Below are 22,138 nucleotides of genomic sequence, written 5' to 3'. Positions count from 1 at the left end.
TACTTTGAAAGCTGCACTACTCATCTTCTCAATGGCTGTTTTTGCTGTTCTCTAAAAAGTGCTAGCACCCGTGTGATCACATCTGGGCTTGGAGGTTAAGATAGAACTGGGCGACCTCCAAGATCGGCAAGACACACTTGAAAAACATTCCCAAACAGGGCACAGGCAAACCATCTCCCTTTTGTTGCTAAAAATACTTCGTGCATTCATGAAATCACCAGGCGTCAATCTTGACTTGAAGGAATCATTATTTATTTTAAGAATTCAAAACAATATTTAGGCTAGATAAGGCTACGGAATGTCCTGTTGGTATTCTGTAATCTTTGTAATGGAACTAGAGAAACAGTCATGCAAAAAGTAGCCTGGAATTGCTGGATAAATTCACAATGTCTTTGTATAAGCCTGTATAAGCCTGAAGTGCTTTCTGTCGGGAACACCTAGTTCTTCTCTTTGGAACTCTGGCTGTATTCTATTTACAGAGTTTTCTGCACCCATTATGAAAAGTGAAAATGACAATCACTTTCCCTTCTTCTCCTCTCCCTCTTGATGATGTGCAGTATTATGCACGGATGGCATTTGGATGTGAGCAAATGGTGCCATCTCTGGAAACTTCTGCACAAACCAAAGCAGCCACTACCAGAACAAACGTAAGGAAGAGATCTGCTGCCTCTCTGCCACACTAAGGGATAAACTACCATCTAGTGGGCAAGGGGATACATTACTCAATCATGATTTTTCAGGAACCGTATCTTGCAAATCACCAAGAGTCCATAGGGATTGAGCAGTCAATAAAAACAATGAATGAGTGGATAAATAATCTTGTGACTTGGTTAATCACACTAAGTCATAGGTTGCTTAACCCTGACTTATTCAAAAACCATAACTGGATGGATTCACATACCATGTCAAACTATAATTATGACTTAGAAATCTTATTTAGTTACAAATTTTATTACTATCAACCTAAGAACAGCATAATAAATCTTATAGTTATGCAGGGTTTCAAAATGATTTGAAAGAAATACTTCAGACCTCACATGCATATAAGGCAACCCTTCTCTGCTGTTCCTTAAAATAGCCCAATATTTTATTTTATTTTTTGCTTCTGCAGGAGCCTAAGAAAGAAGCCACTGCTTTAATGAATTGAGTTATTAAGACAGATTATCTATCATAAAACACTGAAAGAAGTAGAATTTTATTTCAGGCTTGTGCAAAAAAAAAAAGGTGACTGTTGTAAGGAATAAGTAAAAAGTACTATGCTCAAGATCTCCCAAGCCAGTTTCGAAGCTTGCACAGCCCTAATAAACAAGATTTAAATTTTCAGCTGGCTGAATATTAAACCAAACAATCATTTATTATTCAACCTATCCCTCTTCCAGCATGTAAAAATCATTGCACAGAAATAAAAGCCTAAACGATGTAGGACAAGAACCTAGAGAGCTCCTTCTGTATATGCTGGGGACCTCCTTTATAAAGATTGTCTGATTAACAAACTTGAAAAAATTGCATGTTCTATAATGATAATTTAAATAGTCACCCTAACATTGCAAGTTACTGATGATTTGAGTAACATATATATATGTTAAATATATATGTGTTAAATTTAGCCACGAAAGAGAAAAAGATATTTAAATGCTGTGATGTGTTTATATCTGCAAAGATCAGACTTCTGCAAGTCATGATATTCCTGTAACATTATATGTAAGTGAATGTTGGACTTTAAAGAAGCAGGATACAAAGAGTACTGCCCTTTTGAATTTTGATGTTGGAAAAGACTCCTGAGAATACAATGGAGAGCCAAGAAATTAAACCAGTGGATCATTGAACATATCAACAAATAACCAGGCTCAGATTATACTGCTTTGGATACATTATGCAAAGACATAGCTCTCTGGAAAAGTTGGGAATGCTGGAAGGAAACAGAAGAAGACAAACAGCAGCAAAGTGGATGAAATCAGTTTCAATGGCTATTAGCAGTTGGGAGACCTGAAAGACCAGTTTAAGGACAGATTGTCATAGATAACATGTATCTATGTGGTTGCTAGGAATCAATGTCTTGATGGCACATAATCAGTCATGCAGGCTACATGTTTTATACAAAATAAGGTTTAAGGGCATTTGAGAAAACTAAAATCCAGCTGTTGGCTCTCTTAAAAGTGCTGGGTTGACTGGATTATTCCAGAACAAACATCAGCAGTAGGCTTTGATATGATGCTTGAGCTCTAGCAACTCCCCCCAGGATGCTTGGTGCTGATTCCATCACAGGAATTGCATGTGAATGCAACACTTTGAATAAATTATTGTTAATCCTCCCAACTTACCCATATCCTCTCATAGCACATTAAACTATGGCATTCATGTCTTGCTTGTGGCTTTTTAATATACAGTTCATTAGTCAACGTCAATTCTGCATGGGTTTTTCTTTTAGGATGCCTGTGAAAATTCAAACAAGCAATAAAAAAAATTATCCGCATTCTCACTTCTCCTCTATTCCTGGCTGAGCATATTCCAACCATAAACAATACAGAAAATTACATTCCCAAAGGAGTTTATCACAAGAAACAAGCACAAGATTCCTGGTATATGTGTTAAACCAAAACATCTTCATATAAAATTAATCCAAATACACTTCCATCAAATGCAATGGAATGGGGCTTTTTTAGTAACTACAATTTTTATTGAGGCTGGAAAGAGGCAGGAGAAATTGGTTAGAAGAAACAGAATGGCTTCAGAGTTGGAGACCGAAGATTCAGAGTATTATGATTAACAATCAGAATCTTGCTTTTAGTCATCACATTAAGCTATAGAGTTTGCTTGGCAGTGTTTTAATGTGATGCATATAAACTCAGTCCTTGTAATATAAACCATAGATTTTAGAGAAGTGAAATATTTCAGCCTGGACTGTAATTGTATCATAGTCTCCGGTCGAGGAGGCTTTCTTCAGTAAAGATCTTATTATTGCCCCTTTTTCACAGAGAAGCTCCCTCCAGCCAGGAAGACATTCGTCATCTTCCTTGGCCTTGGCGCCAGACCTGACTTTCATCCCGAGTTCATCTGTCGAGGATTTTTCAATTAAACCAAAATAATTAGTCTGTGACCAATTACAGCGCAAAGGAAGGAAACAAACGTAGCTCCAGGCCAATGACGGCTTAGGAAGGCAGGCCTCTGGGTAACAAAGGGCCAATAAGGGCACGTAAAAGGATTATGTTGAAAACGAAAGTTCCGACTTTAAACAGCGCAGGATGGTGCCTTTAAGGCGTTTACTGTAAGCCTTTTATTTTAAAAAACAAACAAACCCGGTTATCTTCTGAAAAAGGCATATGGTGGGCGGTCTCATGAAAACAATCGCCCGCTGCAGAAACGGCATTTATTTTTCACCCACGTTATTCACCTAGGCCAGGGGTAGGCAACCTTGGCTCTTTTATGACTCGTGGACTTCAACTCCCAGAATTCCTGAGCCAGCCAAGCTGGCTCAGGAATTCTGGGAGTTGAAGTCCACGAGTCATAAAAGAGCCAAGGTTGCCTACCCTTGACCTAGGCTTATGACGAACGTGAATAAAAGCCGACAGGGCAGGCAAAATTGCAGATACTGATACACATTGAGGGCCGCTCCTTTTCGTGTCTTAAATTCTTTGAATTTAATCGAACTTCCCTCCAAGTAAACCTACATTAAGGCTGCACCGTTCAAATTTTCCCACCAACGTGAGAACTGGGACGTGAAATTCTGCCCGTCTTTAACTGCAGAAAAAGTCGCGCAAGAACACGCGACAGGAGGAAAACGAGGGGCAGAAATGTTTTGATTTCTGACTGGAGTTAACGGGAGTTGGTGCACTGCAGGGAGGGTGCCTTTTTTTTTTTTGCAGCTCCTACTCGACAGACGATATTCCCCTTTGGCTTCCTTTTTGAATATTGCCGTTCTAGAAACTTCCCACGACTACCACCTTGCGGATGCCAATTATACCGATATCAGAATTAAGGTTTGGTTGAAAGAATGGGTGATTCGCTATCCTCTGCGGAGCAAAACACAAGACGCATTTTGAGGCAGAATGCGCTTTTCTGGAAAAGCGCGTTCACTTTGGCGAGCCGTGGGATTTCAGGAATAAGGTGCCTGTCACTGATGCAACTGTTTTTTTTTGCAGGGCGCTCCTACTACGCATTTTTTCCCTTCCTCAAAAGGAAGGAGAACTCAGTGCAATCAGGAGTTACCTCCAGGTAAACGTGTGCACAACACCTGCAGCGATTTCGCCCTTTTTTGTGGGAATTGTCACGCCGTCGCTCCAGGGCTGATCTCTGTTACTGCGCCAACTCCGAACATCAGCGGGCAAAACACCAAGCCGTAAAAGAGAGCGAGGCCTTTTTCGCCAATTTCCCTCTTCTCGTTGCTTAATTCAATCCTATTTCCCTGGAGTGTCCCCCCCCCCACACACACACACACCAAATCCAAGGCTGGCCTTTTGTGTTAGGCCTGCGGTGCGAATCGGGACTTGTCTCCCGCTCGCGCAGGTTCCTTGGGGGTGGAGCAGGTCTAAAAGCAGGAGCGGTTTCCGTGCGGCCGGCTCCGCTGACAAACTAGCGCTCGCCAGAAGGGGAGGGCGGGGGCTCGCTCGCTCTTCTCTCGCGCGCGCTTGGGAAAATGTTACGCAGGTTCTAAAATGGAACGTTAGCGGCGGCGTGATTGAGCTCTGGAGGGGGGGGGCCCGGAGTAAGTAAGAGCGAGAACAAACAGCTATAGCCGGCACGCAGTTGGATACTTCCCTCAATCTGCGAGCAGCCGCTGCCTTCGCCACCGCCTTCTTCCTCCCTGTATGGAGCTTTCCGCTATTGGGGAGCAGGTGTTTGCTGTGGAGAGCATCAGGAAGAAGCGCGTAAGAAAGGTGGGTGCTGCTTCCCCTGCGGCGACTTCGCGTTTTATTCTGCAGGGCTGCAAACGGCATTTTTAGGGAGGAAGAATCTGGAAGGCGGGATCTCTTCCGTGGCTAAGCCTCCTCTGGGGACCTTTAATTACGAACCGCTATTCTAGTAGTAGCTGCTCTGCTGGTTCCCAGCGCAAAAAAACCACCGCGCGGTGCAGCGAGCGAAGTGGAGTACCTCATCCTCTCTCCCCCCCCAGTTTGTACACACGCCGTAGTGCGAGTAGGGGGGCGTGGCGGAACTTCTCATTTTCCTGCCAGCAGGGGGCGCCAGTGAAGCCCAAGAGAGGGCTGATTCGCAAGAGTGCAGAGAGACGATGGTTGTTGCACGTTTGTCACGTGGTGATATCCCCGTTGGAATGTGCACCGGGGTTGCAGCGTTCCCCAGTGCAAGTGCTAGGTCTGACGACTCGTGCAAATGTCTTGAGTTCAATAGATCTCAGCCCCAGACAAATAACTAATGTATCTTGGATTGCAAATTTAAAATTGCTGCAGAGTGGGTGTGTTAGAGTAGGGCAGACGTTTCTGCTAGAGGAACAACAATTATGCCAAAATGGGTGGATGTCATATTTTTTAAAAAACTCTGCCTCTCAGATTGGATCATTTTCTTGCTTCCCATATCCTGATGAACAGAGAAGTTGGAATTGTATCTTTTGGAAGAAGGTTAGCTATTTCCGGCAGCTTTAGTGAAATTTGAGATGGTTCTAAGATGACCTGAATATGATTATTTGGGGTTTTGTTTAATCTTTATCAAGTTATTTAAGCCATAAATATTCACCATCGGCTGATTTAGCTGCCTTTCAGAGGTAATTTGTGCTGATCAGTGAGTTTCTTTGATGTGAAAAATAACATTATTGTATGAATTGAGGATTGCAAGGCTATAACATCTTTTTTTTTTAAAAAATGGATTTTTTTGTAACATGAAGCACAATATTGGTAATTTTAGGAGACGAGAATTCACTCAACAGTTTATCAAATGCTTATTAATAAAATGGAAAATAGTATATCAGGTCTTATTAGCTCAAACCTCTTAAACTGCCTTCATATTTGTTTGCTGGAAAAAAAAACCCCCTATACTGATGGCCTTCCATTGTGGGAGAATTAAACCATCGCTTCACTCCTTATTTCCTATCAATTAAACACAAGCTATCATGTATGCCTTTTTCTCCATGATTTCTTGTGTTCAGTTGATGGAAGTAAGGAGTAGGCTGGCATTCTGTACTGTGAACCAATGAGTGTGTTTATAGATTGGGAGGATGCTGAGAATCTTGTGCAGCAATTCCAGCAATTATCTGCACTAGCTTAGATAATCTGAGAAACATTTCTATAGCCCAGTGTTCAGACTATTGCATAATTATATCATAATCTGCTATAAGCAGAGCTCCAGTGTGATGTACCAGAAGCACTTGCAGGCAAGGGGATGAAAGTAGCAAGGTGCTCAAATTAATCCATCCTATCTAGCAGGCAGGATTTTTTTTTCTCCCAATTTCTAAACATTCCTTCTTAATTTTATAGATGGGTTGATTTGTTGCCTTTGTGGTGCTTTGCAGTTTCTTTATACGCCCTGGAAGCCTTTGGATATGCCTCCAGGGCAAGCCCAGGAATTGCAGCTCAGTGGTGGAAAGGTTTAGATATATAAATGCAGAGAAATGGGCAAATTGAAGGGTGCTGTTTGTTAGAATATTTTATAGATCTGTTTGTGGGGCTTGACGGAACTATTGATTTTACTTCCTTTCCTTTCTCTTTTTCTATAGGGTAAGGTGGAATATCTGGTGAAATGGAAAGGATGGCCCCCCAAGTAAGTTTGGATTATATTTGAAAACATTGTAAACATGACCTGTCTTGTGTTTATTTTTTTTTCCTTTTGGCCTCAGCTTCAAGAGAAGGATCTATTTATGTTTTCCCCCATCTTTTTGAATTGAGTACAACTGATATGTTTTTTTTTAATATTTTCTTATGGTATTGTGGAAAATAGTTCAAGAATAGAAGTCCACCATCCCAAATGAAACATATATTTTAAAAATAAAAGATTATAATTGGTGTAATTATATAAAAAGAGTTATTAAATTCTTGGAGATAATATGGGGTCCAAATGGAATGAGTAAGGAGCAGATTATGAGTTTGCTAGTTGAACAATAAATAAAAATTTGCTAGTGACTTGTCCATTATTTGAAGTGGTTGTAAGTGGAGATTGGCAGAGAGTGACGAAGAAAAAATAAGCAGGTCCACTTATTGTGTGTGATATGGAGAACAGTAGAGGTCTCTTTTGTACAGTTTAGAAAAGTTTCTGTTTCTCTGTGTGGTTCACCTACGTGTGCATAGGTATCTCTGGCAAGGTGGCAAATTGGTTTATCTATTTTAGCCTTAGATATCTGGCAACTTAATGCCTTTTTCTTCCTAATTCAAATAGCATAGACTCAGCCACATTATTTCTTCCTAGAATGTAAAGTATGTAACATCCATTCAGATAACATTGTATTGTTTAAGCAGCTACAAGATAGTTGCTTGGTGTTTCTAGCCATGCTGTGCTTTCCAAGAGTTAATTACATTTCAGCAGGCAGAGTAGTAATCTGCTTTGCAATATGCTATAGTGTGAAGCAATAAAATCATTTATGTAAAAAAAAAAGTATTCCTGTTAATCCAAGCCATAGGAACATCTTCGTTATACAAATTATGTTGTAAATATAATAACTTATATATTTCATTGGAAATTAAAATGGGCTAAATGCCAGTGATTGGCACAATTGATTTTAGATTACAGATGGCACAGCTTTATTGATGAAGCATGTATTAGTAATTTTGAAGCGAACAGAGCCTTCTGTGTTTAGAAACTTTGCTGCTCATCAAGGCCCTGGGTTTTGGTTCCCTAATCTTGTTCTCATATCACCACTGAACACAGCTGTAGGCAAATCATCTGCCAGGATATTATTGGCTTCCTGCTAATCCTGGAGTTCAGATTCTGAATGGGCATCAGATCTTGAACAGAAAGGAAGACATCCAAAATATGCTCTCTATTATCAGTGCTAATAGTGTTTCTTGAGTGTAATCATGAAGGTATTAAATAAGTTTCCCATCACATGTATTGGGATTATGCCTCTTGGGATTTTCAGCCTCCCTTTAAACATCAGACTGAAACCTGGTTTAATTTTGTGCATTATAGAGACTACTCTGATAAATTCATTCTATTATTTCTTAATTCATAATATTCCTCCACTACATCAGAAATATTTCTGAATTTTATAGTTTCAGAAAGCAGCAAAAACCCCACCAGAGTATCTTTTCATTCCTATTCACTTTAATAAAGTAAACTCCAAATAAGGATAGGTTAGGGTCTTTTAGCTTTTCTGCTGAAAAAAAACACCCTGAAATGGCTATTTAGAACTGCCAGAATCAATTAGAAACTAGCCTTAAAACCAACCATTGGTTTTTGTTAGAAACTCTCTTATAGATCACAGTTTTTTCCCCCTTTGATTGCCCTTTTTTGACATAGGACTTTGAACATTATAAATGCATTGTTCTGGGCTCTATTTTAGATTAATTTTATGAGGGAATTAATTTCTGTTGGTGCCTATAAATGTCTACAGTATTTCATTCTACAAGATAGGAGGCAAATGGCTGCAGATCAAGAATTTGGGGGAGGGGTGTTTGTGACTTTTTCCTCTCTTCTTCTCCCCCCCCCCATATAATTTGTGTGCCTTTCTGAAAACTTGCCTTCATGCCCCACCCATCAGAGCTAAGAGCCAAGAATCTGGTTACAGCTCTGAGTCAGCTGCAAGCTTGTTTACAACTTGAGTTAGAAGAAGGGAGGGGGGAGGAGAGAAGTGATCATATGACTTGTATTTTCCAGAATGCGTGGTCTGCAGTTCTGCTGCAGTCTGGTCCTTTCTGTTTGTGTGGCGGTGGTGTATGCGTTTGTCTTGTGTGGCGAAGTGCACTGTGTTCCTATATGCAGTGTTTTCTTACTGCAGTCAAGCAAGAAACTGAACTGCAGAGGAATGGGCAACACCCATAGGATATTTATTAAAAATTCTGATCTAGGATTCCCCCCACCGCCCAATGCTGCCTCCTTTTTCCTCCCAGGAATTCTTAGCTTGCTCTTTATTCACTGATTAAAAGTGCTGCCAAAATCTTCCCCAGCAGAAAGGAAGGAAGCAAAATTACCATTTGTTCAAATGGCATTTTTGGGTTCAATCACTTTTCATTGTGGACATTGGCACAAAAGAGAGATGAGGGGGAAAGGGATTTTAAAAGGCTCATTAATAAGGGGAACAGAATATAAATGAATGAAAATGAAGCTGAAGATGTAACTATTTTTAACCTGGTCTTTCTCCTATGGGCAGAATCTGAAAGGCATCTTTTAAAGTAAATATTGACTTAACATCATATCTCTTTCCCTCTTTACCTGCCTCAAAGCAGGTAAAACAGTTTTCTTGCTGCATTTGTCTTCTAGTCAGACATGTGTGAAACTTGTTATTTTTCTATTTCATATCATAGGCAATGAGCTGGAATATTTTATTTCATAACATGATTTTCCACCATCCAGTTTAGCAAAACATTCACAAATAAAAGAAAGAACCTGCTTAAGATTCCGTAAGATTGGAATTTAAACCTACATCAGAGGATAGACAATCTAAAGCCCTGAAATTTCTTTCCTAAATCCAGTAGCTCCTTGCCATTGGCCAGGTTGGCTAGGACTAATGGGAATTAGAGATCCAACTGGAGAGGGAAACCTAAGTAAAATCCCCAAGGGAGAAGGCAGGTGAGGTTCTGCAGATGCTAGAAAACAATAAGACAAAAACACTTAGGAGAGAAAAAGCCCAAAATCAAATATGGAAAAAAGCAACAGCAAATAGTTCTGCCAAGAAAACAATATGACATCGATTGAAATATTTAAGTATGGGTCCCATCACTCTCCCACTCCAGTCAAAAATACTCCTTTAACTATTAGAAAAACATAGGCTTTATAACTGGACGTCATTGGATACACAACATCAGAATCGAATCAACTATATAATAAGAAACAGGAGATGGAGAAGTGCAGTTCAGGCAGCTGAGACCCTTCCAGGTACAGATTATGGGGACCAGGAATAATTGGTATCAAGTATACTGGATAAGCCTAGAAAAATAAAGAGCACAAGTAAGCCAACAATATTGGACCTGAATGATACAGAGCTAGACTGTAAGATGAGTATGATAGCCAGTTTAGTGGTTAATGCATCAGGCTAGAAACTGGGAGACTGAGTTCTAATCCTGCCGGCATAAAACCAGCTGGGTGACTTTGAGCCAGTCACTTTCTCTCAGCTCTAGGAAGGAGGCAACGACAGACCACTTCTGGAAAACCTTGCTAAGAAACCTGCAGGACTTGTCCAGTTTCCAAGAATCGGACATGATTGAATAGAAAAAAAAATGAGCAGGATTCAGTATATTTATCTAAAAGAAAATATGAGAAAAAGATGCTGAAAAACAATTCTATAGCTCATGCTACACTGTGGGTATTATAAAAGCTAACTGATATGACAGAGTACATGATTATTCTGTGAAACTCTTTCAATGAACAAGAAGCTATTGTAAAAACTGAATTTGAAAAAGACTATTTCAGGATAGGAAAAGGAATGAAACAAAGATGCATATTGTCTAGATAGGCATTGTAAGAGAGAATGGATGGAATCAAAATATTAGGCCAAAACAGTAACAGTTATGCAGATAGCATCACTTTGTTAGCTGAAAACTAAGCTAGACTTGGAAGAGTTTACTATGAAAGTAAAAGTTAAAAAAATACAAAATATAGGTTAAATATTAAGAACACAATAAATCCTGAGTTTAATGAGCCATTTTGGTGGAAAAGGCATTATGTTAAAATCTAAATATCATTAAATCTGAATTTACATCATTGGCATTAATTTATATTTGGATTAAATTGTATAAATAATGTCATTTGAGTAATTATGTTATTATGCAAATGACATACATCATTGACACAAATCACATAATTTATATTAGTCACCCAGATTATTTCAGATACAATAGATTTTGCCCATTATTTCAGGGAGATATTTGGAGGAAAAAATAGTCTGTCCTGTTAAACCAAGATTCTTTAAAACGAAGGCTGACTATAATATCAGTGGGCATTGTTAGTGAACTTGATATAAAGAAATGATGGTAATATACAGGTTACTTTTCTTAGGCTTAATAATGAATAAAGATGAAAAATTGAAAACTAATCCTATAATGCACAGCAAAGAACTTTGATAAGGCTATGAATAAGGGGAATACTTTTATGACAAAAAAGATCAGAATAATAAAATTTCATATTGGTAATATATGCTGGACACTGAATAACGAAAGAAAATAGATGTCTTTGAATTATGGATCAGGATACTGTTATAATAAGAAGAACCAGTCAATGTTGGATCAATTGAAGACAGATTCAGTAGGCAGAAATTCTCATACACTGCATGTGTGATGTCTGCAGATGATGATCCAGAACAATGTTGGACCACTCACTCTCAGTCCAACTCACCCTCACAGGGTTGTTGTTGTGGAGAAAATAGGAGTAAAGAATCTTAGATATTAATACAAAAGAGGTCAGAAATTGAATAGCGCTCACAATTTTTTCCTCAAATCAACTTTTGCTTATCCCCTTAACTTCCTCATTTCAATAATTGAAGGAATAATTTTAGATTATTAAACTCATGAATATGGGAATCCTTGTTTAAGATCCTCAAGTAGATTGTTATTATTTCACTATCTTATCCTTCTTTGTAAAGCAATTTTATTTTATTTATTTATTAAATTTATATGGAACCCATCTTGCTGTCTAAAGTGACTTTGGGCAGCTTACAATATGTATATTGCTGAGAAAGTAGAATGTGTTATTCTTTTGTAATGCTAGTATTTGAATCCATCCATGGACTGAATAATATAAGAATTGTACAAATAAATTCAATTTCTTTCTTCTAAATCAATTTTCAATTTTTTTATTGGTAGAATATATCAATTGTCTCAGTCAACCTAACCTGTGATTTTTATTTTGATATTATATGTTTGTGATTATATCAAATAATTAATTGAGTTGGAAATTGAAATTTTCTTAGATCATAGCCCATTTCAACTATTGTTATTGAATTCTTAATACACAGACCCAGCGTGTATACCACAGTAAAATTTTGCCTTTTTTCCACTCACCTTATTAGAAATGCAATCTAGAAGTGCAACTGACCCAGAAATAAATTAGTTAGTCATGGATTTATTTCTTAGTAGGCTTATGATTGCTGATGAAATGTCAGACACATTCAGTAAATTGATTATAGATTGTATCGGTCTATATCTTTATCCTAAAATTAAAAACATACATTTTAAAATTATCAAGTAAAAAAGGGTTAGAGATGGATATATGGTATTAGAGCTTTGGTGACACAGTGATTGGAATGTAGTATTGCAGGCTAATTCTGCTGACTACCGGGAGTTTGATTCTGAATGGCTCAAGGTTGATTCAGCCTTCCATCCTTTCGAGGTCAGTAAAATGAGGACCCAGATTGTGGGGGGCAGTATGCTGACTCTGTAAACCACTTAGAGAGGGCTGTAAAGTACTGTGAAACAGTAAATAATAATAATAATAATAATAATGATAATAATAATGATAATAATAATGATAATAATAATAAAGTTGGAAGGGACCTTGGAGGTCATCAAGTCCAACCCCCTGCTCAGGCAGGAACCCTACACCATTTCGGACAAATGGCTGTCCAGTCTCTTCTTAAAAACTTCCAGTGTTGGGAGCATTTACTGCTTCTGGAGGCAGGTTGTTCCACTGGTTAATTGTTCTAACTGTCAGGAAGTTTCTCCTTAGTTCTAGGTTGCTTCTCTCCTTGATCAGTTTCCATCCGTTGCTTCTTGTCCTGCCTTCAGGCGCTTTGGAAAATAGCTTGACTCCCTCTTCTTTGTGGCAGCCTCTGAAATATTTGAGCACTGCTATCATGTCCCCCCTATGTCTAAGTGCTATTGCTATGTATGTATGTATGTATGTATGTATGTATGTACACACACACACACTAATTTCTCTCTATATGACTTCATTTCATCTGCAGTGAAGCAACTGATCTATCTAGATCATGTCTATGAACTTCTGTAATAAATAAGTTCATGAATATGGGGTTAAGTATCTGAGGAATTGAAATTTATTTCTGTATTTCTATATGTATATATATATATATGCATATCTGACCTCTAGTAAACAGTTTTTTAAATGTTCTTCATTGATTAAAAATTATGGGGAAGAGCTCTGTTTTAACTTTCTCCAAAATATTGTTTTGGTGAGGGCGCTATTCAGGTTTGAAATTAAGCTGTTCATAGCATTGAGGCATGCCCTAAAAACATCACCCTCTCTTTTGATCTCACATGAGAGACACTCTCAGTATCCCTGTTTAGATTAAACAAGCTGGACAAATGTTTCTCAACTTCAACTTTCTCAACGCCATATGGCTGGGGAATTCTAAGAGTTGAAGTCCACATAGCTTACACTTGCTGAGGTTGAGAAACACCAAAGTAGACAGATAATATCTCCCTGAAGTAGAAATTCCTATAAATACCTACACGTTAAGCCTTCAAATGTTTAATAGGTTAAAACTAACACTTTGAATGACTTCAGAAGCCAAATGCCTATGCAATGCCTATAGAACCAGTGTTATATGACACTATATGAGAATGGCCGAAAAGATCATTGGCAGTCCCCTCCCTCCCATCCAGGACATAGCACAGAAGCGCTGCTTGAGCAGGGTCCGTAAGATTATCTGGGACACTACACATCCTCTTCACGACCTGTTTTCCTTGTTACCTTTTGGGAGGAGGCTTCGTGGTATCCGCAGCAGAACATCCAGATTCAGCCATAGTTTCATTCCATACAGCATTGTGAACTCTCAAGCCTCCTCCTTTCGTTATATATTCAAGATGGACAATATTTAATATTTATTTGTTATGTATATGTAGGGGTGTGGGTCTATACATATGTTGTATATAGTATGCTTTAGGTGTGTGTCATGTATGTGTTTCACTTTGAGAGCGGGCAACTAAATTTCATTTTTGAGGTGTGCCATTGTGCCCACAGTAAAAAAAAAAAAAAAAGACAATAAAGGTTATCCTATCCTATCCTATCCTATCTTATCTCCAAAAGTTAGATTACAGTTCCCACTGTGATTGAGTGACCAAATTTGATGGATTGTGTTGGAATCCAGAAAATTTGAAATGTCATAGGTTTCTCACTCTGACTCTGAGATCAAAAATAATCTGGATGACTGCAACAGAAATTTCATGTAAACAAGGTGAAATTGCAGTTCACTGGCAATATGGCTGCTCAAAATATATAGTTATGCTTGTCCATAATACTTGGCATTATGAATTGAGGCTGGGCTGATTATGCATGGGGCAAAAATTGAAGTACTATGCATATTGCCTTGAGGAAAGGAGAAAATGTAAATCAAACAAATACACTTCAATTTCATCTGGTAATAACAATGGCTTGGGAAGACTTTTACCAGTTTTGATTAATTTTTCTGGATTTTGCTTATAGCTACTTGTATTCTATTAGCAACTAAATGAAATAACAGTATACATGTATAATATACTATACTTGAGATTGTGTTTGAAGAATGTTTGTAATATCAAGTGGCCAAAAATGTAGCTGAAAGATAATTGATGAGACTTTTTGAATCATGAACTACACTTAATATTTTGAAAGAAAGTCATCCAAAATGGTTGTGCCATGTCACATGCATAGGTGGGACTGGTTTTTCTTTATTAGTTATTTTCCACCATTTAGGGGGAAATGATTTATTGCTTTTCAAATTGTATAAAGTCCATTTTAAGGATTACACTATCAGTTTTAACTTTTTCTACACCATATATTTTCAGCAATCATATCACTGAATTTTGGAAAGCAGTCAGATGCTACAGTATACAAATGTACCCTGGGGTTAAATGACTTACGGGTCCACAATCTGCCTGCTCTTAATTTAGAGAATAACTTCAGTTTTTGTATCTTCAGCATATGTACATTTATAGATGGTTTTCATCTATCTATTTATTCAGAGTAAATTTGGCTGTTTTAAAGCTTCTAAGTCATGTGAATCAGAAAGGTATCCTTTTATATTTTTTGACAATCTGAATTATCTGTGGCCACATACTTTTTTCTGTAGGGGCATCCTGTTTATGGATCTTTCTGCCAAGGATTTTCATTTTATTAAATCCCCCCTCTCCCCATTGTTTTGTATTTAGGGTAAAGATGGGGAGGCTTTGATATATTCATGGTGCTGTTTTGTTTCGTTCTAATTTAGTAGAGAAAAGTTCCTTTGATGGTAGGATAATTTGGTGGGAATATGCACTTGATTGGAGAAGGTTGATGTACTACAAGTAATCCTCAGGTTATGAAAGCAATTAGGAACAGGAATTCTGTGGCTAAGCTACTTGGTCATAAAGCATAACATCACATGACCTGATTGCTTAGCAATGGCAATTCCAGCAGTCCCAGTTGCCATTGTTAAATGAACATTTCATGTGATTGAAACTTCTGACTTCCTGCCAGCTTCCCCATTGACTTCACTTGTGAGATGCTGACAAGGAAAGTTGGAAATTACAATCATGTAACCATATCTTACTGCAATTTTGTAATTGTGAGCTGGGTGCAAGGGCTCAGATTACAATCACATTCCTACAGAGATACTGCAAAGGCTGGAATTCCAAGGACCTGTCATAAGTCAGTGCCATTGTAACTTTGATCACTGAATAAATGATCATAACCTGAGGACTACCTGTAGTCTTACTATAATTAGTCCTTGACTTACAACAGTTCATTTAGTGACCATTCAAAGTTACAACAGTACTGAAAAAAATGACTTATGACCATTTTTCATTCTTAAATCACTGCAGTATCCCTATGCTTTCATGATCAAAATTCAGATGCTTGGCAACTGACTCATATTTATGACTGTTGCCGTGTTTCAGGTTCATGTGATCCCCTTTTGCGACCTTCTGACAAAGTCAATGGGGAAGGCAGATTCACTTAACAGTTGTGTTACTAACTTAACAACTGCAGTGATCATAAAAGGTCATAAAAAGAGGCAAAACTCACTTAACTGTTTTACTTAGCAACAGAATTTTTGTGCTCAATTATGGTTATAAGCCGAGGACTACCTAAAATATGTATTCTTTTTAAAGTGGCTTTATTATTTTCAATGTATTAACTGTTCCTCTATGAAGCTATATGGAATCAAAAAGTATGTTATACACCTCAAAGCATTATGTTCACAGTTTTACACTTTGTGTAATTAAAAATAGCAGTGAGTTATATTTTATACTGATTAATGCAGGCAAGAAAAACTATTAATAAAATATGTTTCTTCCTGCTTATTATGTAAAGAAAGATTGTCTGGGTGGAAACACATGTTTTTTTTCCTGGCTCTATTATGTAGGAGAACCTAATTGACCTTGGCTACTCTTGAAAGTTAAGTTTGGCCTGCTTAAAAATACCAAGGTTTGGCCTAGATTGGGGGGAGGGGCTTTGAAAAAAAAAAAATCCACGTAGTCAGTCCATATCCAGGTAGGTACCAGAGGTTAATTTCAATCAAAGGGAAATCTTTATCTACAAGTGGATGTATTGTAAGTTACTTAATGTAGCCCATGAATGGGAAGTTTTTTTGTGTGTGTGGTTGTTCTAAGAGGTCAGTCTTACTTGATCCATTCCATGGTGTAAAGAAAAACATTTTAAAAGTATACAGTAAAGCTTTTAATACTTATTTATTTCAGAACTCCATGTAATGAATAAGGAGAACGTAGGTCATTTGAACAAAAGCCCCAAATTTACCCAAAATGTTTTGATTGCTTTCTCTAACTTTTCTCTTAGGTACAGCACGTGGGAACCTGAGGAACACATTCTTGACCCTCGTCTGGTGATGGCTTATGAAGAAAAGTAAGTTTTTTTTTTCATTTTGGAAAAATTAAACGACAACCTCTAGATTTTTGGGGAAAGGGATGCAGCATGACTATATTAGTGTTTCCCAATTTTGAGCAACTTTAAGATGTCTGGACATCAACTCTCAGAATTTCCCAGCCAACATATGGACTAAAACCATTTCTCACAGTTCATCTGGGCAAGGCAAGGTCACACTTATGTCACACACTTAGCTAAAATATGAACTTCCTGGTGTGGCTTAGTTAACAAAGGGTTTCCCAACGGGTTTTGGAAGTGAAAAGCTTCCAAAAGATTAGCTGTCATTAAGGAATATAATAAAAGCAAATCATTTTACAGATGAGTTCTTCAGCTTACAAGTTTTTATATACGAGATGCGGAATAGATAGCAAGGTAAAAACATTTTGACCTAGATTATTAGGTTATCCTATGATGAGAATGTCAATTTGCTATGTTTTGGCCATGTTGGCTGGGAATTCTGGAATCTGTAAATACAACACATCTAACTGGCACTGGATTGAAGAAGGCTAATATACTAGTCAACCTTTTCCTTGAAAGCACTTTTAGATTTATTTAAGTTGTTGACAAGGGAAGATCTTTTTGTGTGCATGTTTAGGTATCACTTTTTAGTTATAGTGATCAGTTGCATGGAGAAAATTAAAAGCTATAATTACCAACCAAATTCACACAAAATCCTTCTTAATTTGATCTATATTTGAGTCAGCATTTCCTTGGAAGCATGTTTAAGTAATACGAAGGAATATCTGTACAAAAAGCTTTGTGGATTTGTGCTGTTTCAACAAACAAAACTGCTAGGCATTTTCTGTCTCTTTAGGGAAGAAAGAGAGCGTGCCTCAGGTTACAGAAAGAGAGGTCCCAAACCCAAGCGCCTGTTGCTGCAGGTAATATTTCAGATTTACTAAATGTTGATGCCTATTCCTGAATCCCAGTATTGATATTGTAGTTCAGCCTCTCCCAGTTTTGAATTCCCAGACTCCACAGGCCGGAGAGAAAGCTCTGCTAGTCTTATTGCAGCAAAAGCAACAGAATCCTCCGGTATCTCATGTAATAGATTGTGAGTCCTGAAAGCATATGCATTAGGACATCACAAGATTCTTTTTGGCAGATATTATTAGGCTTTTAACTTGTTTCACTTACAACCAACATACACAGGGAAGATAGGAGCTGTAGTCCAGCAATTTCTAGGGATATCTAACCTTCCTTTTCTCTCTTACCATATACATTGTGAAAGGACAATTAGTTATCAGAATTACATCTTAGTTATAAAAAAATGCTTTGCCCATAGTTCAGAGCAATTTTATACGTTCCACTGGTAACAATCATCGTCCAATGGAAGCTTTTGCTCTTGTGCAAATAAGCGTTAATAATTTTACTGATGAAATAAGCTCATGTAGAACTCATGAAATGTACATATTGACTATAGGCCATTTGGCTGAGTAGAATTTGGGGAGCTGGAAGCCCATGGCACTGGAAGAACTTGAGTCTTTGCAAGTTATGGCTTGTGTGAACCAAACTGCATCACAGACTTCTTGAGCTGAGACTGCTTTTCTTCATTTTCAGAGACTATATAGCATGGACCTGAGGAGTGCCCACAAAGGGAAAGAGAAACTCTGCTTTTCTCTGTCCCGGAGGTTTGGGGGAGGAGGAAACAACTTGGCAGGGGCCAAGGGAGGGCAGACAGAACTGTCTGAGAAGAGTGGCGGAGCGGTCCTGCCCTTTCCTCTTCGGAAACAGAGCAAGAACCAGAAGTACCTGCGCCTTTCACGGAAGAAGTTCACCCGCATGTCAAGCCTGGAGAATCGGAATCGTCGTCGAGAATTTTTCTTGAAGGAACCCATGGTTCTTGAGGACAGGCAGCCACCCAATGATTGGGATGATGCAACACAACCTGCTACCAAGGAAGGTAAGCCTGGAACCATCCCCAGCTTTGCCATACCAGCTTCATCTTGCTGGGCAGCTTGTGATTTTCTCTTAGACTGCAGCATTCTGGGTTTATACATGGGGACGGGATTTTTAATTTGCCATTCGTACCTCTCAGGCATAGACAGTTCTTTGGCAGCTTGAGCTAAAAGAGTAATTGCAAACTACATTCAGTCAGTGACTGTTCAAAGTTATGACAGAACTGAAGAAATGGTAGTTAGACTGGTCCTCAAGAGTAATGCCACTCCTAGAAAGTTAATAGGGAAGCTGGCAGGGAAGGTTGCAAGTTGCTGGGGTAAGTCTTCCCCACCTGTGCATTCTTCCTCAGCCCCTCTGTCCTTGTGCTGGCTACTCACACACTCCTGCACCCCCATTCACCCTCTCCAACACCACACCTCTCTGGCCCCTTCGCCATTTCTATATACACCTTGCTCCCTCCTCCATCTGGCAGTAACCACTTACCTGCATGCTGGCTTAGGATTTGCAACTTCCTGCCGGCTTCCTCACTGACTTTGGTTTTAAGAAGCCAGCAGGAACTTGCCTTGTTTAAAGACTGTAGGATTCAGTTAACAATGGTAACCGGGATTGCAGGGATTGTTGTCACTAAGTGATGCAGTTGTGCTTTTCAACTGCCTCGCTTAGTGACAGAAATTCTGGTCCCATTTGCCATTGTAAGTCAAGGACTACCTATATTGTTGAGCAGTAGGCCCTTTAAATCCAAGCTTCAGGTCAACTAAGGGTTGGACTGATGGAAAGCCAGTTGCTTGCTAATTTAGGTGGCACTTGTAGAGTAGCCTTGCAGTTCTTGCCAACAGACACCACAGGAGCGAAGGCTTTTTCCTATGGATGGTTCAGGCTGCACTTTTGGTAGGAGCTCCTAACGCCATCTTGCATATTCTTCTATCTAAAATATTTCTAATATGACAGACAAAATACGCTGATCTTCTTTGCTGGCTCTTCTTTAATATACGCTACAGAAGTTATTCCCCTTTCTCCTAAAACTTAAAAGATTTGTAAGTCATGAAGAAAACTCGAAGTAAACACTGAGATATTTACACTGCCGACCGAATGCCCTCAAAAACTTTGGACAGTAATTCCTATATCACAGCCAGCATGTCCAGCACATCTGAAGGGCCCCAAGCTGAAATAATTGAGTCAGCACTTCTGCAAAACTACAGGTTTATGCTTGTGAGGAATCAAGAATGTTATAAATGGTTCACGCAAAATTTCTAGTGTAGGTATATATGAATGTTACTGTTTATTAGTAGGACATTTTATATTTGGGGCAGGTTTATGTTTACATTACCTTGCATGCATAGTATGAAACAACTGAGTAGCTGGTGTATATTAACTCCCAGTGAAGCTATAGTATGCATATAACTTTGATTTCAAATGGAATATTCACAATAGGACCTGGACTGTTTGCCAAGATAATGTGCTATATATATATATTATGAGTGAAGCAGAGTTGCTTTCTGGATATTGTCATTTCATTGCTTATGCTTAAAAGTTGTACACATATCACAGTTTAAATTACTTCACCAGATATCACCCACAAATTGCAAAGTCTGCATTCATATCCATAGGAAATGTATTTCTGAAATTGTACTAACTTTAGAATTTACTGAAAAGTAAAGTCTCCTTTGAGCATGCTTTTTTCTTGGCAACTGTGTGGGAAACGTTTGGCATTATTTTCTTCTCGGGCATTTATTCAATTTCTAATCTGGTCTACAGTCCTGTTTCTTCAAGGTCTCCCACTCAAGTGCCTTTAAGATCCGATCCTCAAATCAGTCAAGTTCTGCTATGTATTGTCAACTATTTTAACTCAAGAGCTTAATGTTTTATACTATCTATATAATATAGGTAGAGCAGTGGTGTATGATATCATGTATGTGGGCAGAACTGGGGTTTGGTTTGAGGGTAATGGACTTACAGGTGCATAAAGCCTGTCTGTGTTGCTTTTGCTTTTTAAAAAATAATCAGTAGACAATGCATCTCCTGTAAAATATAGTTGACTATCCGAGATATGTAAACATCTCTTTAAATTGACCTTTCTTTGGATGAGATGACATAAGGAATGCCATTGGATGCCATTTGGATAAGACGGGCCTATGAAAGTTATAGAAATAGAGTCTTAGGTAGAGTGGACCCCAGTCAAATATCCATTCAGAAGCCAGAAATATCCTTTTAAAAGATGCTTATTCTTATTCTATCCCCAAGTAAAACTGAATGGTGCAATCTGGATAAAGAACAGAAAATGAGGACTTTCCTCTTTTCTTATTTTTATTTGTAAAAGACCAACAAGAGAAGACTAGAGAACTAATTGTAAATTCAGTTTGTTGTGGCTCTGAAGGAATTTGTTTAATTCATATGCCTTTGCATTTAAGGGAACCATTTTGAGAGTTTTGTAAATAGTAGTAAACAGTCCTTCTTTTAGATCTTCATGTGTAATTACTATTTTCTTGTATTAAGTATTAATGGAAGACTGAGGAAAATATCCCTGTGGTATTTAGTTTCACAGTATAAGTAGAATTGCAGTGAAAGTACTTTGCTAGTGCTTCAGTGGATTGGGGAAGAAGGTATGTGGGATCTGAATTCAGTTGTACAATATTCTCTTTTAAAGTCTTGGAGATTCTCTGGGGACAGATAAATGCTAATGTAAGTACATCCTTGCACTGATTGGAATTGCTGGAATTATAGCAGTATTTGCACAATTACGTATTTGTTGTATCTGTGCAGGCATGTGATTGTGTTCCTGCTACCTCTTCCCTTCCTAGGGGTTATGTATCTATTCTACAAGAGTTGATCTGTTTCATGAGCAGGAATGACCTTTGATACCTATGGAGTTTTTTTTTCCCTTCAGTTTGTTCCTCCTCATCACAGTTTTTGTTTTTCTGCCCTCTCCCTTTTCCACAGTGGGCCCAGAGACAGCAGAAGTCCCTTTTGCCTGGAGCCCTGCATTGCCCCCAAATGAAGTGACAGTTACAGACATCACAGCAAACTCCATTACCGTGACTTTCAGAGAAGCTCAGATGGCAGAAGGCTTCTTCCGAGACCGGAGTATCCAATTCTAAATCTGCTGTTTGTTAACTTTTCTCTCTCTCTCTTGGTCTTTCCTCATTAAGGGAATTTTTGAGTTTGAGTTATTCTTGCATTCCCAATCAGGTTCCATTACACTTTCAATGATATTATTTAGAAAAAGAGAATGCGGGGGGAAAAAATCTCTTTACAAAAGTTTACAGAGCATTTTAATTTTTTGGACAAGTGGTCATACTGACATTCTTTTTGGTTGTATTCACCTTTCAAATACATGAAGCCAAGGTAAAGC

At 38.3% G+C, this 22,138-nt stretch overlaps 1 protein-coding gene across 1 annotated transcript; it reads left to right on the top strand.

The window, feature by feature from the left end:
• Positions 1 to 4,671: 4,671 nt before the first annotated feature.
• On the top strand, positions 4,672 to 21,912 carry CBX7 (chromobox 7). Its single transcript, XM_015821545.1, has 6 exons — positions 4,672 to 4,874; positions 6,665 to 6,708; positions 16,804 to 16,869; positions 17,705 to 17,771; positions 18,451 to 18,793; positions 21,727 to 21,912. The coding sequence occupies exons 1-6, from the start codon at positions 4,806 to 4,808 to the stop codon at positions 21,882 to 21,884; spliced, it is 747 nt and encodes a 248-aa protein (XP_015677031.1). The 5' UTR covers positions 4,672 to 4,805; the 3' UTR covers positions 21,885 to 21,912.
• Positions 21,913 to 22,138: the final 226 nt, after the last annotated feature.

The sequence above is a fragment of the Protobothrops mucrosquamatus genome, unplaced genomic scaffold, assembly GCF_001527695.2.
Source record: "Protobothrops mucrosquamatus isolate PMUCROS unplaced genomic scaffold, P.Mucros_1.0 scaffold1344, whole genome shotgun sequence".
Lineage (NCBI taxonomy): Eukaryota > Metazoa > Chordata > Lepidosauria > Squamata > Viperidae > Protobothrops > Protobothrops mucrosquamatus.
The sequence above is the reverse complement of the archived record's forward strand: the minus strand, read 5'-3'. Positions and strand labels throughout refer to the sequence as shown.